The sequence below is a fragment of the Mustelus asterias genome, chromosome 21, assembly GCF_964213995.1.
Source record: "Mustelus asterias chromosome 21, sMusAst1.hap1.1, whole genome shotgun sequence".
In the NCBI taxonomy this organism is placed as follows: Eukaryota; Metazoa; Chordata; class Chondrichthyes; order Carcharhiniformes; family Triakidae; genus Mustelus; species Mustelus asterias.
In genome coordinates this window covers 55,248,450-55,268,456 of record NC_135821.1, presented here as the reverse complement: position 1 = coordinate 55,268,456, position 20,007 = coordinate 55,248,450, and the positions used below count along the sequence as shown (strand labels likewise).

General features: G+C 43.9%; 1 protein-coding gene across 1 annotated transcript in view; it reads left to right on the top strand.

Moving 5' to 3' along the window:
* Positions 1-5,973: 5,973 nt before the first annotated feature.
* LOC144509286 (keratinocyte-associated protein 3-like) overlaps positions 5,974-20,007 on the top strand; it is a 38,065-nt gene continuing 24,031 nt past the window's right edge. The window contains exon 1 of the mRNA XM_078237912.1: positions 5,974-6,087. Within this exon, the coding sequence (XP_078094038.1) occupies positions 6,075-6,087 (13 nt within the window). The 5' untranslated portion in view covers positions 5,974-6,074. The remainder of the gene's footprint in view (positions 6,088-20,007) is intronic.

The following is a 20,007-nucleotide window of genomic DNA, read 5'->3' as shown; positions in this document are numbered from 1 at the left end:
TCCACCAGTCCTGGGGGCACAGTGGCTAGCATTGCTACCTCACAGTGGCAGGTACCCAGGTTCAATTCCTTGGTTGGGTCATTATCCGTGCAGAGTCTGCACGTTCTCCCAGTGTCTGCGTGGGTTTCCTCCGGGTGCTCCGGTTTCCTCCCACAGTCCGAAAGATGTGCTGGTTAGGGTGCATTAGCCATGCTAAATTCTCCCTCAGTGTACCCGAACAGGCGCTGGAGTGTGGTGACTAGGGGATTTTCACAGTAACTTCATTGCAGTGTTAATGTAAGCCTACTTGTCTAATAAATAAAAATAAAAACTAATTGAAATAATGGTTAATAAAAAATGTATTTTTAAAAACAAAGTACAATTTTTTGCCTCGTGTGTAGCAGGTCGGTTTTAATTTCTGGCAGAAATCCTACATGCATTAAAATAGTTAAAGTAACATTTAGGAAAAAAAGCATTTTTGTTTAGCGAAGCATTTAATTAAACTGGACTTGTCTATTCCTGATGATACTCTTCACTTAAAATAAACAGGGAGCAGAAGGTATAATATAAGGTTTCAAGATAATCCCCTGATTAACCTGCAAACAGCTCCACCTGTTCCCACCCTCTTTTCCAGCTCTGCTTGCTAACTTGGACAACCTAATTTGGCTGGCGGCTTGATTGACATCCCTTCCTACCAATCCCAAAGCGGGAGAGTTGAAAAGCTTGTCGATTATGTCATTACGGACGAATCAGCGCTCAGGGGGCGGTGCCAGAAGCAGCAGGTTAGGATGAGAAGCAGCAGGTTGGGAGGAGCCTTTTTTGTGTTACCTTGAAGCTGCCGCCTTCTGGCCTGTTCCCACCTTTCCTGGGCTATGGTCCCCGCCAAGTTCCACCTGCTTCTTTAGGTGTGCAATGCATAAAACATATCCCTCCAGTCTGAAACGTGTGCATGGTTACCGAAATGCTGCACAACATGCACAGATATTGAAGAAACTTAGGATGACTCAATTGTAACATCATTTCTCCCCTGAATAGAACAGGTTAAAAGAGTTTAGGATTTGAGCGTATAATGCCAGCTAACACCTTAAAACAATGCAGCCTTGAGACTGCCGGAGGTACCACAACTCAGGAGATAAAGGCAAAATACTGCGGATGCTGGAATCTGAAACAAAAACAGAAAATGCTGGAAAATCTCAGCAAGTCTGACAGTTGAACATTTTTTAAAGTTTATTTATTATTGTCACAAGTAGGCTTACATTAATACTATAATGAAGTTACTGTGAAAATCCCCTAGTTGCCACATTCTGGCGCCTGTTTGGGTACATCGATGGAGAATTTAGCATAGCCAATGCATCTAACCGGCACATCTTTCAGACTGTGGGAGGAAACCCAAGCAGACACAGGGAGGAAATGCAGACTCCGCACAGGCAGTGACCCAAAACAGGAATCGAACTCAGGTCCCTGGCGCTGGGCGCCCGCCCTGATAACGTCTCCCAGCGCTGAATTTCCAGTGGCATCAGCTCCATGCTGGAAATCCGCGGGGAGGCTCATAAATTATTTAAATAGGTTTTAACATATATCTTATATATAATCAGCTGGCCCGGGACAGAAATCTCCAGGCCCGCTAGCGTCTCGCTCCCCAACACCCCACCTCCCCATCCCCACCAGGAGTATTTCACTCCAGCGGGGATTACACTCGCTCCCCACTTTCGGGGAACTGGTGGCGTGACCCTGCTGGAGTGAGGGGGGCAATTCAGACATTCCAAAGAGTTAGGTGCTGGGGCCGGGCCACTTGGCACCTTGGCAGTGCCAGCCTGTGTCCCCTTGCACTGGCCAAGGGGCAAAGTGCCAATGCCCAGGGAGCACCATGGCACTGCCTACTGGGCAGTGCCAAAGGGGCAGGGCCTATGGGGGATGGGGCCTAGGTGGCGAGTCCCGCTGGCACTCTGCAGGCAGGATTGGCGGGGGGAGGGAGAAATGCCAGCGAATGGGGTTGGCCATCTGGGTGGTGGGGGGGGGGGGGTGGTTTACCTGCTGGGGGAGTCTGTGGGGTAATTGTGGGGAGGAGGAGTGATCAGAGGGTGGGGGGGGGCTTTGGAGATCAGGGCAGCTCGGGAGTGGAGGGAGGGGTTAGGACTGGGCCCGGGCCATGTTTGGGGGGCTGGCGATTGGGCTGTGGGGTGGGGGGTGTTGAGAGCAACGGCTTTGCGTGGTCATGGGGCTGGCCAGCAATCGGGAGGCTGGCAGACAGGGGCCACTGCACATGCACCAATCTCAGTGATGACAGATCGGCGCATGCGCAGTGGCCCACTCAGCGCTATGCTGCCGGCTTCCTGGATGAGAACAGGCCCCGCCCCCTCAATTCTGGAGTGAATCACGCTAGTGACCTCTGCGGTACACAGAGTGTGGGAGATTCTTCTCTGAAAACCCGCTGAAAAAACCAGTGTGATTTGCTCCAGTTTTTTAGAATTTGTTTGGGAGAATTCTACCCCTGGTATGAGACTTGAACACAGTAAGAGTTTTAACAACACTAGGTTAAAGTCCAACAGGTTTATTTGGTTGCAAATGCCATGGCCCGGGCCCAGGCCTAACCCCCCTCCCTCCACTCCCGAGCTGCCCTGATCTCCAAACCCCCCCCCCCACCCTCTGATTACTCCTCCTCCCTACAGTTACCCCACAGACTCCCCCAGCAGGTAAACCAAAGCTAATGGCATTTGCTACCAAATAAACCTGTTGGACTTTAACCTGGCGTTGTTAAAACTCTTACTGTGTTTACCCCAGTCCAACGTCGGCATCTCCACATCATGAGACTTGAACACAGTAAGAGTTTTAGCAACACCAGGTTAAAGTCCAACAGGTTTATTTGGTAACAAATGCCATCAGCTTTCAGAGCGCTGCTCCTTCGTCAGATGGCATGGATATCTGCTCATAAACAAGGCATACAGAGACACAAACTCAAGTTACAGAATACTGATTAGAATGCGAATCTTTACAGCTAATCAAGTCTTAAAGATACAGACAATATGAGTGGAGAGAGCATAAGGCACAGGTTAAAGAAATGTGTATTGTCTCCAGACAGGACAGCCAGTGAGATTCTGCAGGTTCAGGCAAGCTGTGGGGGTTACCGATAGTGTGACATGAACCCAAGATCCCGGTTGAGGCCGTCCTCATGTGTGCGGAACTTGGCTATCAGTTTCTGATATGATGGAGTGACGAAGGAGCAGCGCTCCGAAAGCTAATGGCATTTGCTACCAAATAAACCTGTTGGGCTTGAACCTGGTGTTGTTAAAACTCTTACTGTGTTTACCCCAGTCCAACGTCGACATCTCCACATCATGAGACTTGAACGCAGCACTTGTGACTCAGAGGTAGGGGCACTACACTCTGCCACAGGATCTCTTTATGGTCTCTGTTGTCAATGTAGGAAATGAAGCAGTTACTGCACCAACAGTAAAACCCTGCGAATGACAATGAAATAAATAACCAGATCACCTGATTTTTAGGTGTTGGTAAAGGATAAATGTTGACCAGGACAAAATGAAAACTCCCTTGCCCTTCTTCAAAGATCTTTGATAATCAGCTGAAAGGACAGATGGGATCTCAGTTTAACATGTCATCTGAAAAATAGTTGCAGACATCGCACTGACTGCAACACTCAGTATTGTACAGAAACCTAGAAACATAGAAAGTGGGAATAGGCCATTCGGCCCTTCGAACCTGCTCCGCCATTCTTTTTGATCAAATTCAATATCCTGATCCCAATTTCCCCCCATGTCCCTTGATCCCTTTAGCCCCAAACATGGATCATGTAGGGGTGGCACAGTGGTTAGCACTGCCGCCTCTCAGTGCCAGGGACCTGGGTTCGATTCCCAGCTCGGGTCACTGTCTGTGTGGAGTTTTCACATTCTCCCCGTGTCTGCTTTGGTTTCCTCCGGGTGTTCCAGTTTCCTCCCACAGTCTGAAAGACGTGCTGGTTAGGTGCATTGACCCGAACAGGCGCCGGAGTGTGGTGACTAGGGGAATTTCACAGTAACTTAATTGCAGCATTAATGTAAGCCTTACTTGTGACACTAATAAATAAACTTTACTTTGTATCTAAATCACTGAAGTGAAGCTTATGGCCACTCCTGTTGGGCCAGAAGCAAGAATTCTACCAATGAACATTACTGACGTTGTTGGGTACAGTATTTGAAGAGGAGCAGGGTGCAGGTTTGGATTGGGGGTGTGGGGGGAACTTTTCAAACATTGTCCTCCAATTGTCACTCTGCCATGAATGCCAAAACATTCATCACATTGTTTTCTTTTTGCACTGTGGCTACAGTGTTTGTCTGCAAAACAACACTGACTGCACTTCAAAAGTTTTCAACTGATTATAAATAGTTTTAATACATCCCAGGGACAGGAAGGTGCTACATAAACGTAAATTGAGGCATTTTGGTATGTTTTCATTAGCCAGAAATATGTTCCTTAAGAAAGAATGATTTAAAATAGGCAATTAGCGGATGTAGTTCTAAATTGTTTTTTGATTTATACCAATATTTCAAACAAAAAGTGCTTGGTTTCAATTCATCACTAATTTCCCCTTTATCTTGTTTGCGTCCTGGAGTTAACATTAAAAATGACCATTCTAGCGACTTTGCCTTTTACTGAGTCTGGCAGGTTTAACTTCCACCACTCCCTATGCTACAATAATATTGACAATCCATTGGCTCTCAGAGGTCACTTCCATTTATTGACGATCACAGACCAAGTGGGAGAGGCAAAGTTTATTTATCAGTGTCACAAGTAGGCTCACATTAACACTGCAATGAAGTTACTGTGAAAATCCCCCAGTCACCACACTCCAGTGCCTGTTCGGGTACACTCAGGGAGAATTTTAGCATGGCAAATGCACCTAACCAGCACGTCTTTCATACTGTGGGAGGAAACCGGAGCACATTTTGGTAGATTGAACCAGGGCAGGACTTACTCAGTTAATGGCATGGCGTTGGGGTCAGTTACAGAACAAAGAGATCTAGGGGTATATGTTCATAGCTCCTTGAAAGTGGAGTCACAGGTGGACAGAGTGGTGAACAAGGCATTCGGCATGCTTGGTTTCATTGGTCAGAACATTGAATGCAGGAGTTGGGACGTCTTGTTGAAGTTGTATAAGATATTGGTAAGACCACACTTGGAATACTGTGTACAGTTCTGGTCACCCTATTATAGAAAGGATATTATTAAACTAGAAAGAGTACAGAAGAGATTTACTAGGATGCTATCGGGACTTGATGGTTTGAGTTATAAGGAGAGGCTGGATAAGCTGGGACTTTTTCCTCTGGAGCGTAAAAGGCTGAGGGGTGATCTTATAGAGGTCTATAAAATAATGAGAGGCATAGATCAGTTAGAAAGTCAATATCTTTTCCCAAAGGTAGGAGAGTCTAAAACTAGAGGGCATAGGTTTAAGATGAGAGGGGAGAGATACAAAAATGTCCAGAGGAGCAATTTTTTCACTCAGAGGGTGGTGAGTGTCTGGAACAAGCTGCCAGAGGTAGTAGTAGAGGCAGGTACAATTTTGTCTTTTAAAAGCATTTAGACAGTTACATGGGTAAGATGGGTATAGAGGGATATGGGCCAAATGCGGGCAATTGGGACTAGCTTAGGGGTTAAAAAAAATGAGCGGCATGGACAAGTTGGGCCGAAGGGCCTGTTCCCATGCTGTAAACCTCTATGACTCTATGACCCAGAGGAAATCCACGCAGACACGGGGAGAACATGCAGACTCCGCGCAAGACAGTGACCCAAGCCAGGAATTGAACCTGTGTCCCTGGCGCTGTGAGGCAGCAGTGCTAACAACTGGGGTCATCATACATTACAACAACATTTGGGGGAAAAAAATCAATCATGTTGACGAAAAATAACTAAATCCAGCATTCTTAACTTTGGGACTTCTCAATAGCTAGCATAGCACTGAAAGGGTTAATGGAGAGTGGGTGTGGTTTAACTGCATTCTCTGGAATTAATGTGGCTCCGAAGGGGAATGGATTGTTTATTCCGCGTTAAGGAGAGGAGATGGTGATAGTTTGAAGTGGAACACTGCAGCTTGCGGCTGAAAGATGTGCAGAATAGGTAAGGTTCCTTCTCGGGTATTATTAGTGAGCGTCAGATAAGGAGGGATTAAAGGAAGCGACTGGAGCAAGTGTGAGAAAGTTTTGCTGGAAGTGGAGAGTAGGTACAACAAAGCAATGTTCAGTCAGAGCAACTCAGCTTGCAACCAACGCCCTCAAGCTGACTGTTCAGGCACCAACATGAACGCAGTGGACGGGAACTTGGGTTTAATCTGATCTCTGCTCGCAGTTAAATTTCCCCAAATCTCCGGCGGAAATCTGTGATCCATGAGGACATCATGACTGTGGGACAAGTAGTCTCGCTGCTGCCATACACGCTGATTGCAGCCGAGTTCAAACATTGCAAGGATCATCCCCCAAATGTAACATTTAAGGCCTTTTGGTAACCCTAATCCTCCCACTATCTTCATGTAAAGTACAGCTTTTGTTACCGTCGTTTATTTTTGGGATTCATATCAACTGAACTATTATAACGTCTGATTTGCCAATAAAGCTAAGTGCAGGGATTGAAGACAACGCTTCAAAATTAAATACAAAAACGACAACTACAAGATTAACTATCTGGCGGGAACTGGGTGTCTTTTTACTGTTTGAAGCTACCATTCATTTTCTGAGGCTATATTGAGATCATGTCCGCAGTGGACACATTACTTTGTAGTCCATTGAAGTGCATGGCAGTACTTTCTAACTAAAGGGTTGGGAAGCAATATCAAGTCTTGGCACATCATCCAGATGTCGCTTTGGAACCGGATAGATTGAGCTGGAAGCAATGATGGTGCTCATTGTCGACAGGCTCCATAAACCATAAGCTGTCGTTTGCCCAAAGCACACAGGAACATTTTAAATAAATTTAGGGTGACTCAAACAACAACAACTTGCATCCATGTAGCATCCTTTAACATAAAACATCCCAAGACGCTTCACAGGAACAATATAAATAAGAAATGACACTAAGGCTTGGGCACTTGGGCAGCGTGGTGGTTAGCACAGTGGTTAGCACGGTGGTTAGCACTGCTGCCTCACAGCGCTGGGGCCTGGGTTTGATTCCCGGCGTTGGATCACTGTCTGTGCGAAGCCTGCACGTTCTCCCCGTGTCTACGTGGGTTTCCTCTGGGTGCTCCGGTTTCTTCCCACAGTCTGAAAGATGTTCTGGTTAGGTGCATTGACCGTGCTAAATTCTCCCTCGGTGTACCCAAACAAGCGCCAGAGTGTGGCGACTGGGGGATTGTCACAATAACTTCATTGCAGTCTTAATGTAAGCATACTTGTGGCACTAATAAACTTTAACACTTTAAACTTTAAAAACTTTAAGCACATATTTTGATTTACTTATTATTGTCACATGTATTAGTTATACAGTGAAAAGTATTTTTCTTGCGCACTATGCAGACAAAGCATACCGTACATAGAGACGGAAAGGGGAGGGTGTAGAGTGTAGTGTTTTATAATTAAAGTGTTATAGCATCATAATTAAAGCATTGTTACAGTTTTTAGAGTTTTAAAAGCATAGAGTGAGAGTAAAATATAGAATTAGGAGGTACGCTGGGCACAGCTTGCAGGAAGTCACCACACTTCGGCGCCATCAGGTCAGACGACCAGAAGCTTGGTCAAAGTGGTAGGTTTGAAAGGAGGTTTTGGAGGTGGAGAGATAATAAATATAGGAGGGTATTTAATGGAGGTGATGGAGGTATCATCCGGTGGGAGCCCCATGTCCCCTCTTTTTGGGAAGGGCCCATGTATGAAGTGCCACTTAGGCCCTTCACTGGACAGCGGCGGGTCTTCCCCACGATCAAGGACCCCCTGAGCGGTGTGGGCCGATCGCTGGATCCCAGGTGACAGGTGAGGGGGATGATGGGGTTGGGGTCACAGGAGATGGGGGTCAGCAGCGAATGTGGTGGTGGCTGACTCAGAGTACCCCCCACCTTCCCACTGCCAGATTCCTCGATCACACACTGAGTGCCTTTGAATGAGGGACCACCCCTGGGAACCAGCAAACAACCCGCATAGGTTTCATCGTTGTGCTTCCTGCATGGCAAGTCAAACCCCTCTCCCCACCACTCCCTCCGCCTGTCACTGGGTTAATACCAGTGGTGGGTGGGTTGAAGCTCTTAAATGACGTTAATTGCCCACCCAGAATGTCCCACCACTAGCTTAATTGAGGTGGAGGCGGGTACATAGTGGAGTCCTACCTACCACCCTCCCAAAAAATAGCCCCTGCCATTAAACCCGCCACAGGGGAGGGCAGTAAATTTCACCTGTAAGGAGGGAATTTCAGAACTGAGGGGTTACGCAACTGAAGACATCGCCACCAAGTGATTAAAACTGGCGATGCTCAAAAGGCCAGAATTAAATGAGCATAAATATCTGGGAATTAAGTAGCTTTTATTTGAACTTAAAGCTCCAGTCTCCTGGATCGTGCATTCTTTTGTTATTTAAGGCAACCTACCATTGTGTAATGAAACCATACACTTACTCTTGACTTAGAAAGGAATTCAGCAGTTTTGTTTAATATTTGCATTTTATTTAAAGTTCCTTTTTGCAAATGGTCAGTTTCATGCAAACAGCTAGTTCAGCCTGTTTTACGAAGGATTAGGTAGCATTTCATGGAATAGCTTAGGGAAGAATAAACATCTACTCATTGCTGAACAGGTAAAACATCCCAAATGGGCAGCACGGTGGCAGAGTGGTTAGCACTGCTAAGTGTACTTGTGAGAATAATAAATAAACTTTTAAACTTCACATGATTAAAATTTTTAAAAATGACACTGAGCAACATGTGAAGATATCGAGCGAGATTTTCTGGCCTCCGCGCCAAGTGTTTCTCAAAGTGGGAGGCGATGCGCCGATTGCCAGCAGCGGGGTCTTCTGGTCAATGGGGTTCCTCATTGAATTCACCCCATGCTGCCAGGAAACCCGGGGCAGAAGTTCACCATCAGCGGGACAGAAAGATCCCACCGGTGTGAATGGCCGGAAAGTTCCTGCCATCACCAGACCAACAGCTTGGTCAAAGTGGAAAGTTCTAAAGGAGGAAAGCAAGGTTCGGAGATGGAGAGAAAATAAATATAGGGTGATATTTAATGGGAGCGACGAGATTCTCGCACACTAACTGGAGAGCCAGTGGCAGTCCTGTGACACTAAGGGAAGGCCCACTGGATTAAGTGCCACCTAGTCAGTTAACTGGGCAGCTTCAGGTCTTCCCAGGATCAGGGACCCCGAGAGATGTAGGCTTTGAAATAAGTGCTATGATAGGAAGAGAGTCTGAGTACAAAGTGAAACATCTCCAGAGTCATGAAATTTGACTTCCAACTGTGCTTAACATCTGTAGTTGTCAGCAGGGTATAATAGATGGGAAGTTTCTTTATAAAGCTTAAAAGAAAAGTTGAACTTTCTTTCCAGAACTGGATAATGTGTTTGAAAGGAACTATTACCCAAGGGTCTAAAGTATGTAAATCTTCCATTCTTTGACACAAGGTTTATTATGTTTATGCAAAAGGGAAGAATGAACAGTATTCTATTATTCCTTCTTCTGCTAATAACTATTCCATCCTTGCAGATGTTTGGCCTTGATTTCAGCTTGAATATAATTTAGTAGTAATTCTGCTCAGCTACTGATGTTCCTTGCTATTTTTAGTAGTTTACTGCAAAATAAAAGCTTATACAACATGTGTAGTACAAATATGCTATCTCATACTCATCAGAGAAAATATGTATTAGAAGACCTAAAGCCAAGGGCGCCTAGTTCCACTGAAATAACATTTCATTTCATTAGCTTAAGAAAATGGCAAAAAGGGAAAAAACCTACTGTTCCATCCAGCCTATCATAAGAATGTGAGAGCTAGCAGCAGGGGGAGGCAATTCATCTCAGCTTCAACTCCACTTTCCTGCCCGTTCTCCATAACCCTTCGACCCATTAGTAATTAATAATCTGTCTATCTCCTCAAATTCACTCCCGGCATCCACCGCACTCTGGTGTAGTGATTCCACAGATTCACGATCCTTGGAGAAAAGTAGTTTCTCCTCATCTCTGTTTTAAAACTACTACCCCTTATCCTAAAGCTATGACCTCTTGTTCTAGGTTGCCCCACAAGAGGAAACATTCGCGCTACGTCTATTTTGTCAATACCTTTTGTCATTTCATATCCCTCAATTAAATCTCCATGCATTCTTCTAAATGCCAGAGTATACAGGCCTAAACTGCTCAATCTCTCTTCATACGACAAACCCTCTCACCTCTGGAATCAATCTAGTGAACCTCCTCTGAACCGCCTCTAATGCCACTACATCCTTCCTCAAAGTAGGGGACCAAAACTGTACACGGTATTTCAGATGCAGTCTCACCAATGCCTTGTATAGTTGCAGCAACACTTCCTTACTTTGTACTGTATTCCTTTACCTCTGAATTCCAAAATTCAATTCACTTTTCTTATTACCTGCTGTACCTGCATATCAGTTTTCTGCAGCTCATGCACAAGGACACCCAGATCCCTCTGCACCGGAGCACTTCGAAGTCTTCCTCTATTTAGATAGTAAGTTGCATTTCCATTTTTCCGAGCAAAATTGATAACCTCACACTTATCCATGTTAAACTCCATCTGCCACATTTTGGCCCAGTCACCTAACCTATCTATATCCATTTGTAAATTTCTTATTTTCTCATTGCAACTTACTGTCCCACCAATTTTAGTGTAATCTGCAAATTTAGCTACAGTACCTTCTATCCCTGTATCCAAATCATTAATATAGATTGTAAATAGTTGGGGCCTGAGGACCAAACCCTGTGGCACCCCACTAGTTATACCTTGCCAACCAGAAAAATACCCATTTATCCTGACTCTGCCTTCTGTCAGTTAACCAGTCTTTTATTCAAGCTAATTAGTTACCCCTAACTCCTTATGATCTTACCTTGTGTATTAACCTTCTGTGCAGCACCTTATCAAAAGCCTGAAGTCCAGATATACTATATCTACAGGATCCCCATTATCCTCATAGAATCATAGAAACCCTACAGTGCAGAAGGAGGCCATTCGGCCCATCGAGTCTGCACCGACCACAATCCCACCCAGGCCCTACCCCCACATATTTACCCGCTAATCCCTCTAACCTACGCACCTCAAGACTCTAAGGGGCAATTTTTAACCTGGCCAATCAACCTAACCCACACATCTTTGGATTGTGGGAGGAAACCGGAGCACCCGGAGGAAACCCACGCAGACACGAGGAGAATGTGCAAACTCCACACAGACATGGCTTGTTACATTTTCAAAAAACTCGAGCAAACTAGTCAAACATGATTTACTCTTTGTAAAACCATGCTGATTCTGATGGATTGCATTTTGACTTTCCTAATGTCCTGTTATTACTTCTTTAATAATGGATTCTGACAATTTCCCAATGACAGATGTTAAAGTAACTGGTCTATAGTTTCCTACTTTCTGCCTCCCTCCCTTTTTGAATAAGGGCATTACATCTGCATTATTCCAATCCACAGGAACCTTTCCTGTATCCAGGGAATTTTGGAATATTATAATCAATGGATCTACTATTTCCACTGCCACTTCCTTTAATCCCCTAGGATGTAGGCCACCAGGCCCTGGGGACATGTCTGCCTTCAATCCCAATAGCTTGTTGAGTACTATTTTCCTGTTGATAATGATTGCCATGAATTCCTTCCTTTCTATTACCTCTGCGTTACCTGTTACTACTGGGATGGTACTAGTGTCCTCCACCATAAAAACTGAAGTAAAATACTGATTTAGTGTCTCTGCCATTTCTGCGTTCCCCAGTATTAACTCCCAGTCTCTTCCTCCAAGGGACCAACATTCATTTCAGCTACTCTCCTCCCTTCTACATACATATAGAAGCTTTTGCTTTCCTTTTTATATTTTGTGCTCATTTTCTTAATTTACCTTTGTTCTTTTTATTACTTCTTAAGTAACCCTTTGTTGATCTTTAAAAGTTTCCTAATCTTCCAGCTTGTCACTGGCCTTTGCAATATGGTATGCCTTAGATTTTTCCTTCCTTTTTGTCCTTAACTTCCTTGCTCAACCATGGATTTTTTTTTTCCCTTCTTACAATCTTTCTTCCTCTCTGGTATGTATTTTGTTTGGGGGTGATTGAATATCTCCTTAAAGGACTACCAGTGCTCATCAACTGATCTACCTTTCAGCCTTCCTGCTCAGTCCACTGGGACCAAATCTGTCCTCATGCCTACATAATTACCTTTGTTTAACTCCAGAATGCGAGTGTGAGACTCACCCTGAAACTGAATTTTCAATCCTCAAATACTATAATCACTCTTTCCTAGAGGATCCTTAACTATGAGGTCATTAATTAATTCCTGCTGATTACACAAAACCAAATCCAGAATAGCCTGTTCTCTGGTTGCTTCCACAACATATTTCTCCAAGAAACAATCTCTAATACATTCAATGAACTCTCCCTCGAGGCTAGCCTTGCCAATTTGATTAATCCTGTCTATATGCATATTAAAATCACCCATGATTATTGCCATACCTATCTTATAAGCCCCCCGTATTTCTTGGTTTATACTGTGCCCCACTGAGGAAATGCTTTTTGGGAATGACTAGATTATTCCCACTGCGGATTTCTTTCCTTTGCTATTTCTTATGTCTACTCGGACTGATTCCACATCTTGATCTCCAGTGCTTATTATCATTTCTCACTACAGCATTGATCCCTTCCTTCACTAGCAAAGCGACACCACCTCCTTTTCCTTTCTGCCTACCATTCTGAAAGACTGAATACCATTGGATATTCAATTTCTAAACCTGGTCTCCTTGTAACCATGTTTCAGCAATCGCCATCAGATCATACCCCTTTGTCTCTATTTGTGCCGTTAACACATTAATTTTGTTCCGAATGCTTCATACATTCAGACACAAAGGGGCAAATTTTACCATCCGCCCTCCATGGGAATCGGAGCAGGAGAGGGGCGAACCACGTAAAGGTCAGTTGACCTCGGGTGGGACTTTTCGGTTTCAGGGTGAGCGAGGCTGGAAAATCCAGCCCAAAGTCTTTACGTTTGTTCTATTATCAAATCTCCTTACTCGTGTATAACTCCTTGTTGCAAAATGACGTTGATACGTTCTGTCCCTTCCGTTAATTTTCTGTAACAATCCATCTCATCAGTAACATGCACTCCTACCTTCTCCATTAATTTTGATCTTCTAATTTTCTATGCAACCAAACCCTCCTTCCTCTATTTAGTTTAAAGCCCTATCAACAGCCCAAGTTATGCGATTTGCCAGGACTCTGGTCCCAGCATGATTCAGGTGAAGACCATCCCAGCGGAACAGCTCTCACCTTCCCCAGTGCTTTTACCTCTTTAATCTTATTGACCCTGTGCCAATTAGCTTGTGGCTCAGGTAGTGATTCAGAGATTTTTTGGTTCTGCTTTTTATTTTAGCCCCTAGCTGCTCATATTCCCTCAGCAGAATCTCTATCCCTGTCCTACCTGTGTCATTGGTATCTACATGGACCACGACAACTGGATCTTTACCCTCCCACTTCAAGTTCCTCTGCATCCCAGATCAGATATCCCGAACCCTGGCACCAGGTAGGCAACACAACCCATGGGACTCTCAATCCTAGTCACAGAGAACAGTGTCTGTGCCCCTAACTATACTATCCCCAATTATGACAACATTTCTCTTCTCTCCCCCAACTTGAATGGCTCCCTATACCATGTGCTGTGGTCAGTTTGCTCATCCTCTCATCAGGCCCCACTCTCATCCACACAGGATTAGTTTTTCATTTTTTTTAACTTTTCAGCTAGTTTTTATCTTCTTTATCTGTAAAATATTTCTCCTTATTACCTTTAATCCGAAGGCAACTTAAAATAAATAATTCAAATTAGCAGTTATTCACCAGTCAATAATTTTTTTTTAAAATTGCACATATTGCACATACTATGATGCCTAATGCATCACATCCACTTGCGAGAGCCAAAAGCTCCTGTCAAACAGGGGTCTATCTCAGCTGTCCTATTCCACTCCATTTTTCAGGGCTTTTTGATCATTTCTATTCCATCACGGTACGATTACATGATCCCATCATAACAGTCATGTGCTATTGTCTGTTTTCCGATGGCACATTTGTCATTTTTGACCTTTTTAGATTTGAATTTTGTTCAGTCAAATAAAATTGTTTATATGAAGATTTGTTTAATGCGAGTGAGACTGTTTCTAAATGCTAGAACTCCGACAGTGCCACACGCTGAGTAATTAGTAAATGCATAATGGACAGCCCTAAAAAGAATTCCTACCCAGGGATGAAGTAACTATTAAGAGATATAAGTAATAGGATATCCCTAATGATCTTCTTTCAGCCCTTACACAAACATCTAAAATCCTATATTAATATACACAACATTTTTTTGCTTCTAAAGCCTTATGCCATGAGGTTTAGCCCCCTTGATCTTTTACTGGCTTACTTGGGAAATAAACAGAGACGGGCTATTGTCGATGGGCTGCCTAGCTTGGCCATTCTTAAAATTAATGTATGTACATTTTGGAAATGCTTATATTTTTATTTTTGTGGTATTCGAATTGCATTGATACTGATTTTCCATACCAGGAAAATGGAATGAAATAATTTTATTTATTAATTTGTGGGATATGGGTATCGCTGGCTGGACCAGCATTTATTGCCCATCCCTAGTTGTCCTTGAACTGAATGGCTTGCTAGGCCATTTCAGAGGACAGTTGAGAATCAGCCACATTGCCGTGGCTCTGGAGTCACACGTAGGCCAGACCAGGTAAGGACGGCAGATTTCCTTCCTTAAAGGACATTCGTGAACCAGATGGGTTTTTCTGACAGTCGGCAATGGTTTCATGGTCATCAGTCGATTCTTAATTCCAGATTTTTTTGTTGAATCCAAATTCCACCATCTGCCGTGGCAGGATTCGAACCCGGGCCTCCAGAACATTAGCTGAGTTTTTAGATTAATAGTCAACCAATAATGCCACAAGGCTATTGCCTCCCCACCAGCTCTTTTACTTTTGGGAAAGGCTGATTTGAGAAAGGAAAGATTCTAATACAATGTGTCAGACTGGATGAAGAGTGAATATTTTAGTGGTCTCTAAGGACAGGATAATAATCATAATAGAGTCGGGACCAATGCAGAATAATCTGTTGCCCTTCTTAACTAGTTACCAATTCACCTAGATTTTTGGATGTGTTTTACTTTACTTAGTCCTCCAGTCTGGAGGATTGGACAGTCTGAGCTGGACTTTTTGCCAGCAGAGATTTAGCTGAAGCAAGGGCTATATTTCTGTCCTTGTCTTAATTCGATTTGGGACTCCAGATGGTGGCTTAACAGAAAATAGACAATGTTCATCCAACAAAGGTAAGCGACTGCTTATGAAGGTGTGAAAAACCAGCAGTGGAATACTTCACTATTATGGTACCAGTATCTAGGGAAAATATATTTACAACTACTTAAAGCATGAACTTTATTCAAAGGCGCAGAAGACTGTGGTTGCTATTGGAAACAAATTTATTTTGTTGATCTATCATTGTGATTGTGTTTTAGATTTTCAGTATATTTTCTTCAATTACCTAAGAATTCAGACTAAAGCTATTTCATATGTCGTGCTGTCAAATCCCAGGCTGCTATAACATTAGCCTTGTTTATATTCATTGGGTGACTTATATCAATTCTCATTTCCATTACTAAATTAAATCTTATGCAGGATAACTTGATTTTGAGGAACAGAAGAGGGGAAAAAGTGATTGCATTCAACCCATCTCTCAGAAGTTAGACATGAGTGACAGCAACTTATATTTCATGGTGCCTTTAACACAATAAAGCGTCCCAGTCCACTTTACAGAAGTATAATTTAGCAAAGTATGACATTACGTTTGACGAGGAGATGCAAGGTCAGGTGACCATAAGCTTGTTCAAAGAAGTAGGATTTTAAGGAATGTCATAAAGGATGAAACCAAGGCAGACCATCATAGGGAAGGAAGTCCCTATGCATGGGTCCTAGGCAACTGAATACACGGTAACCAATGGTGGTGATTCAAGTTGGAGATCCTCAAGAAACCAGAAGTAGATGAGCAGAGAAACCTTTGAAGGCTGAGGGATTGGAGGAGGTGACAGCGACAAGGGAGTGTGAGGTCGAGGAGGGATTTTAAAACAATTGTGATCATTTTGAAATCAAGATATTGCTTGACTGAGAGCCAAGGTTGTCAGCAAGTATATTAATCACACAGAAATATTGGTGGGAGGTTGTGCTCTGATTGGAAAGACAGAATTCATGAGGAGTTAAAATGAGGCAGGAAGATTTGCCTAATTTTAGCTAAAGGAAGAGGTCTACAGGAAAACTCTGTGAAATGCAGTTCAGTCGTGTTGTGTTGGAACCTGAACATAGTGCAGCGAGCACGGGGATAATGGGTGAGTGGAACTTAGTGCAAGATGGAATATGAACAGTGAAGGTTTGGCTGAGCATGAGTTTATGGATGTTGGAAGGAGGAATATTGGTTAGATGAGCAGGAGAATTGTTGAGTCTGGAGGTAATAAAAGCATGGATGAGGACTTCAGCAGCAGACGAGGCAGGGTTAGAGGGAAGCATTATAATGCAGAGAGAGGTAGACATAGAAACATAAAGAGTAGGAGTAGGCCATTTGGCCCTTCGCACCTGCTCCACCATTCAATATGATCATGGCTGATCCTCTCTCTCAATGCCACATTTCCGCTTTCTCCCCATACTACTCGCGCCATTAAAATCTAAAAATTATCTATCTCTTTCTTGAATACATTTAGTGACTTGGCCTCCACAACTTTCCACAGAGAATTCCATACGTTCCCTTTGAGTTTCGTTTTTTTCTTATCTCAATTCTAAATGGTCTATCGTGTGTCCTGAGACTGTGTCCCTTGTTCTAGATCCCCCACCCAGGGAAAACATTCTCCCTGCATTTGGTCTGTCCAGCTCTGTTAGAATTTTATGTTTCAGTCAGGTCTCCTCTCATCCTTCTAAACTCTAGTGAATACAGGTCCAGTTGGACCAATCTCTCCTCATAGGACAATTCCACCAATCGCAGTGTCAGCCTAGTGAACCTCCACTGCACTCCCTCTAAGGCAAGTATATCCTTTCTCAGGTAGGGAGACGAAAACTGTTTTGGTGATTGACTGGATATGAGGTCAGGAACTCGACTCACTATCCAAAAGGACTCCTATGTTGTGTGGTTAGCACTGCTGCCTCTCAGCGCCAGGGACCCGGGTTCAATTCCAGCCATGGGTGACTGTGGAGTTTACATGTTCTCCTCATGTCTGAATGGGTTTCCCTGGGTGCTCGGGTTTCCTCCCACAGTCCAAAGATGTGCAGGTTAGGTTAATTGGCCATGCTAAATTGCCCCTTAGAGTCCCAAGATGTATAGGTTAGGTGGATGCATGGGATTACGAGGATCGGGGTGGGGGGTGGGGTGATGCTGTTTTAGGAGGGGAGGGAAATTGGTGGCCCTGGGTAAGATGCTCTTTCGGAGAGTCGGTGCAAACTCAATGGGCTGAATGGCCCCCTTCCATACCATAGGGATTCTATGCATTCCCTGTGAACTGTTTCACACTCTGTCATAATACAGTTTTTCCCAGCACATTCTTGTCTGATACCTCTCTTATCACTCTATAAGGTTGTTTTCGCTGCTTCTGAGTTTGCAAAACAGATAAAAATATCACATTAAGTTGTATAAGTTCAACCCAACCTTTTTTTGAATTTCACTTGCGGATAGGCTGGCTAGCTGGCCTGCAAAACAGGGACAAAGATTAGATGAACACAGTTTAAGAGAAAAAGATTGACCTGTTTGAGGGGTCATTGTCGTTGCATTTGCACATCGCTATCTCACATAGTAAACCAGATGATTTCAAGGCCTTTTAAAAGCTGTTATTTATTTATTTGGCAGTATCACAAGTAGGCTTACATTAACGCTGCAATGAAGTTACTGTGAAATTCCCCTAGTCGCCACCCTCTGGCGCCTATTCTGGTACAGCCTCCTTATGCCCTGTAAATAAACATTGCGTGTCCATAAAAGTGCAACACTTTCATTTTACAAAGCTACACAAACAATTCCTGTACACAGACGCCAACTCACATATATCTTCATTCCTCCTTCATGGAGAAAAAGAACAGCATCACGTGTGTGGTATTGACATGAAATTGGGAGAAACAAACTAAAACAATAAAAGCAAAATACTGCGGATGCTGGAATCTGAAACCAAACTTCCCCTCCACATCTTTGTTGCAATCTCTCCTAGCTCCCACCAATCATTGATCATCTACACTGCTCCAGCCCCTTTTTATACAGTGTAGTGTCATACAGTGCAGAAAAGGCCCTTCAGCCCATCAAGCCTGCACCGACAATAAATTGCACTAAAGGCGCACTAATCCCATTTTCCTGCACTTGTCCCATATCCCTGAATATAATGATTCAAGTGCTCAACCAAATATTTTTCAGCAATATCATAGAAGCCCTACAGTGTAGAAGGAGCCCATTCGGCCCATTGAGTCTGCACCAACCACAATCCCACCCAGGCCCTATCCCCATAACCCCACATATTTACCCTGCTAATCCCCCAACACTAGGGTCAATTTAGCATGGCCAATCAACCTAACCTGCACGTCTTTCAGACTGTGGGAGGAAACCGGAGCACCCAGAGGAAACCCACGCGGACACAGGGAGTATGTGCAAACTCCACACAGACAGTGACCCGAGGCCGGAATTGAACCCGGGTCCCTGGCGCTGTGAGGCAGCAATGCTAATCACTGTGCCACCGTGCTGCCCAACCTTTTCAAAGGTTGTATGGTTTCCGACCTCCGCTACCTTCCCAGGCAGTGCATTCAAGATTTCCACCAGCCTCTGAGTGAAAATTATTTTTCTCAAATCTCCTCTGAATCTCTTTTCCCTTACACTCAAACTATGCTCCCTCATGATTGACCCCTCAACCAAGGGGAACAGCTGCTCCCTACTCACCCTGTCCATACCCCTCCTAATCTCATACACCTCAATCATGTCCCCCTTAGCCTTCTCTGCTCTAAAGAAAGCAATCGAGCCTATCCAGCCTCTCCATCCCAGGAAATATCCTGGCGAACCTCCTCTGTACCCCCTTTAGTGCTAACACATCCTTCCTATGGTGAGGTGACCAGAACTGCACACTGTACACTAATGTCCTTTAAGGAAGGAAATCTGCTGTCCTTACCTAGTCTGGCCTACATGTGATTCCAGAGCCACAGCAATGTGGTTGACTCTCAATTGCCCTCTGAAATGGCCTGGCAAGCCACTCAGTTGTATCAATCAAGGACAACCAGGGATGGGCAATAAATGCTGGCCAGTCAGCAAGGCCCATGTCTCATGAATGAATAGAAAAAACTCCAGCTGTGGCCTACAACTCTCTCTACATCTCCAACATTACCTCCTTGCTCTTATACTCTCTGCCACGACTGATAAAACCAAGTGTCCATATACCATCATAACTATCCTATTCATGCGCTCTGCTGCCTTCAGGGATCTGTGAAAAAGTCCTCCAAGATCCATCTGTTCCTCTGAGATTCCCAGTGTCTTGCCATTCATTAAATACTCCCTTGTCCATTGTATAATCCATCATATTTCTCCCTCTCTTTAGCTCTGAGGAAGAGTCACAATGAACTGGAAACGTTAACTCTGTTTCTCTCTCCACAAATGCTGCCAGACCTTTTGAGTTTTTCCAGCATTTTTCTGCTTTTGTTGTGAAAGCAATAAAAATCTACAGTTGACTTGCAGTAATAGACTCTGCATTACCAAGATTGAAGTCAACTAACTGAAATGACTTAAAAGACCGCAGGCAACCATTACTATTTACATAACATTCAAAGCACTGCTAACTATGTCTTCAGAGTTTTAAAATGCTTAGTAATCGTCACAAATAAGA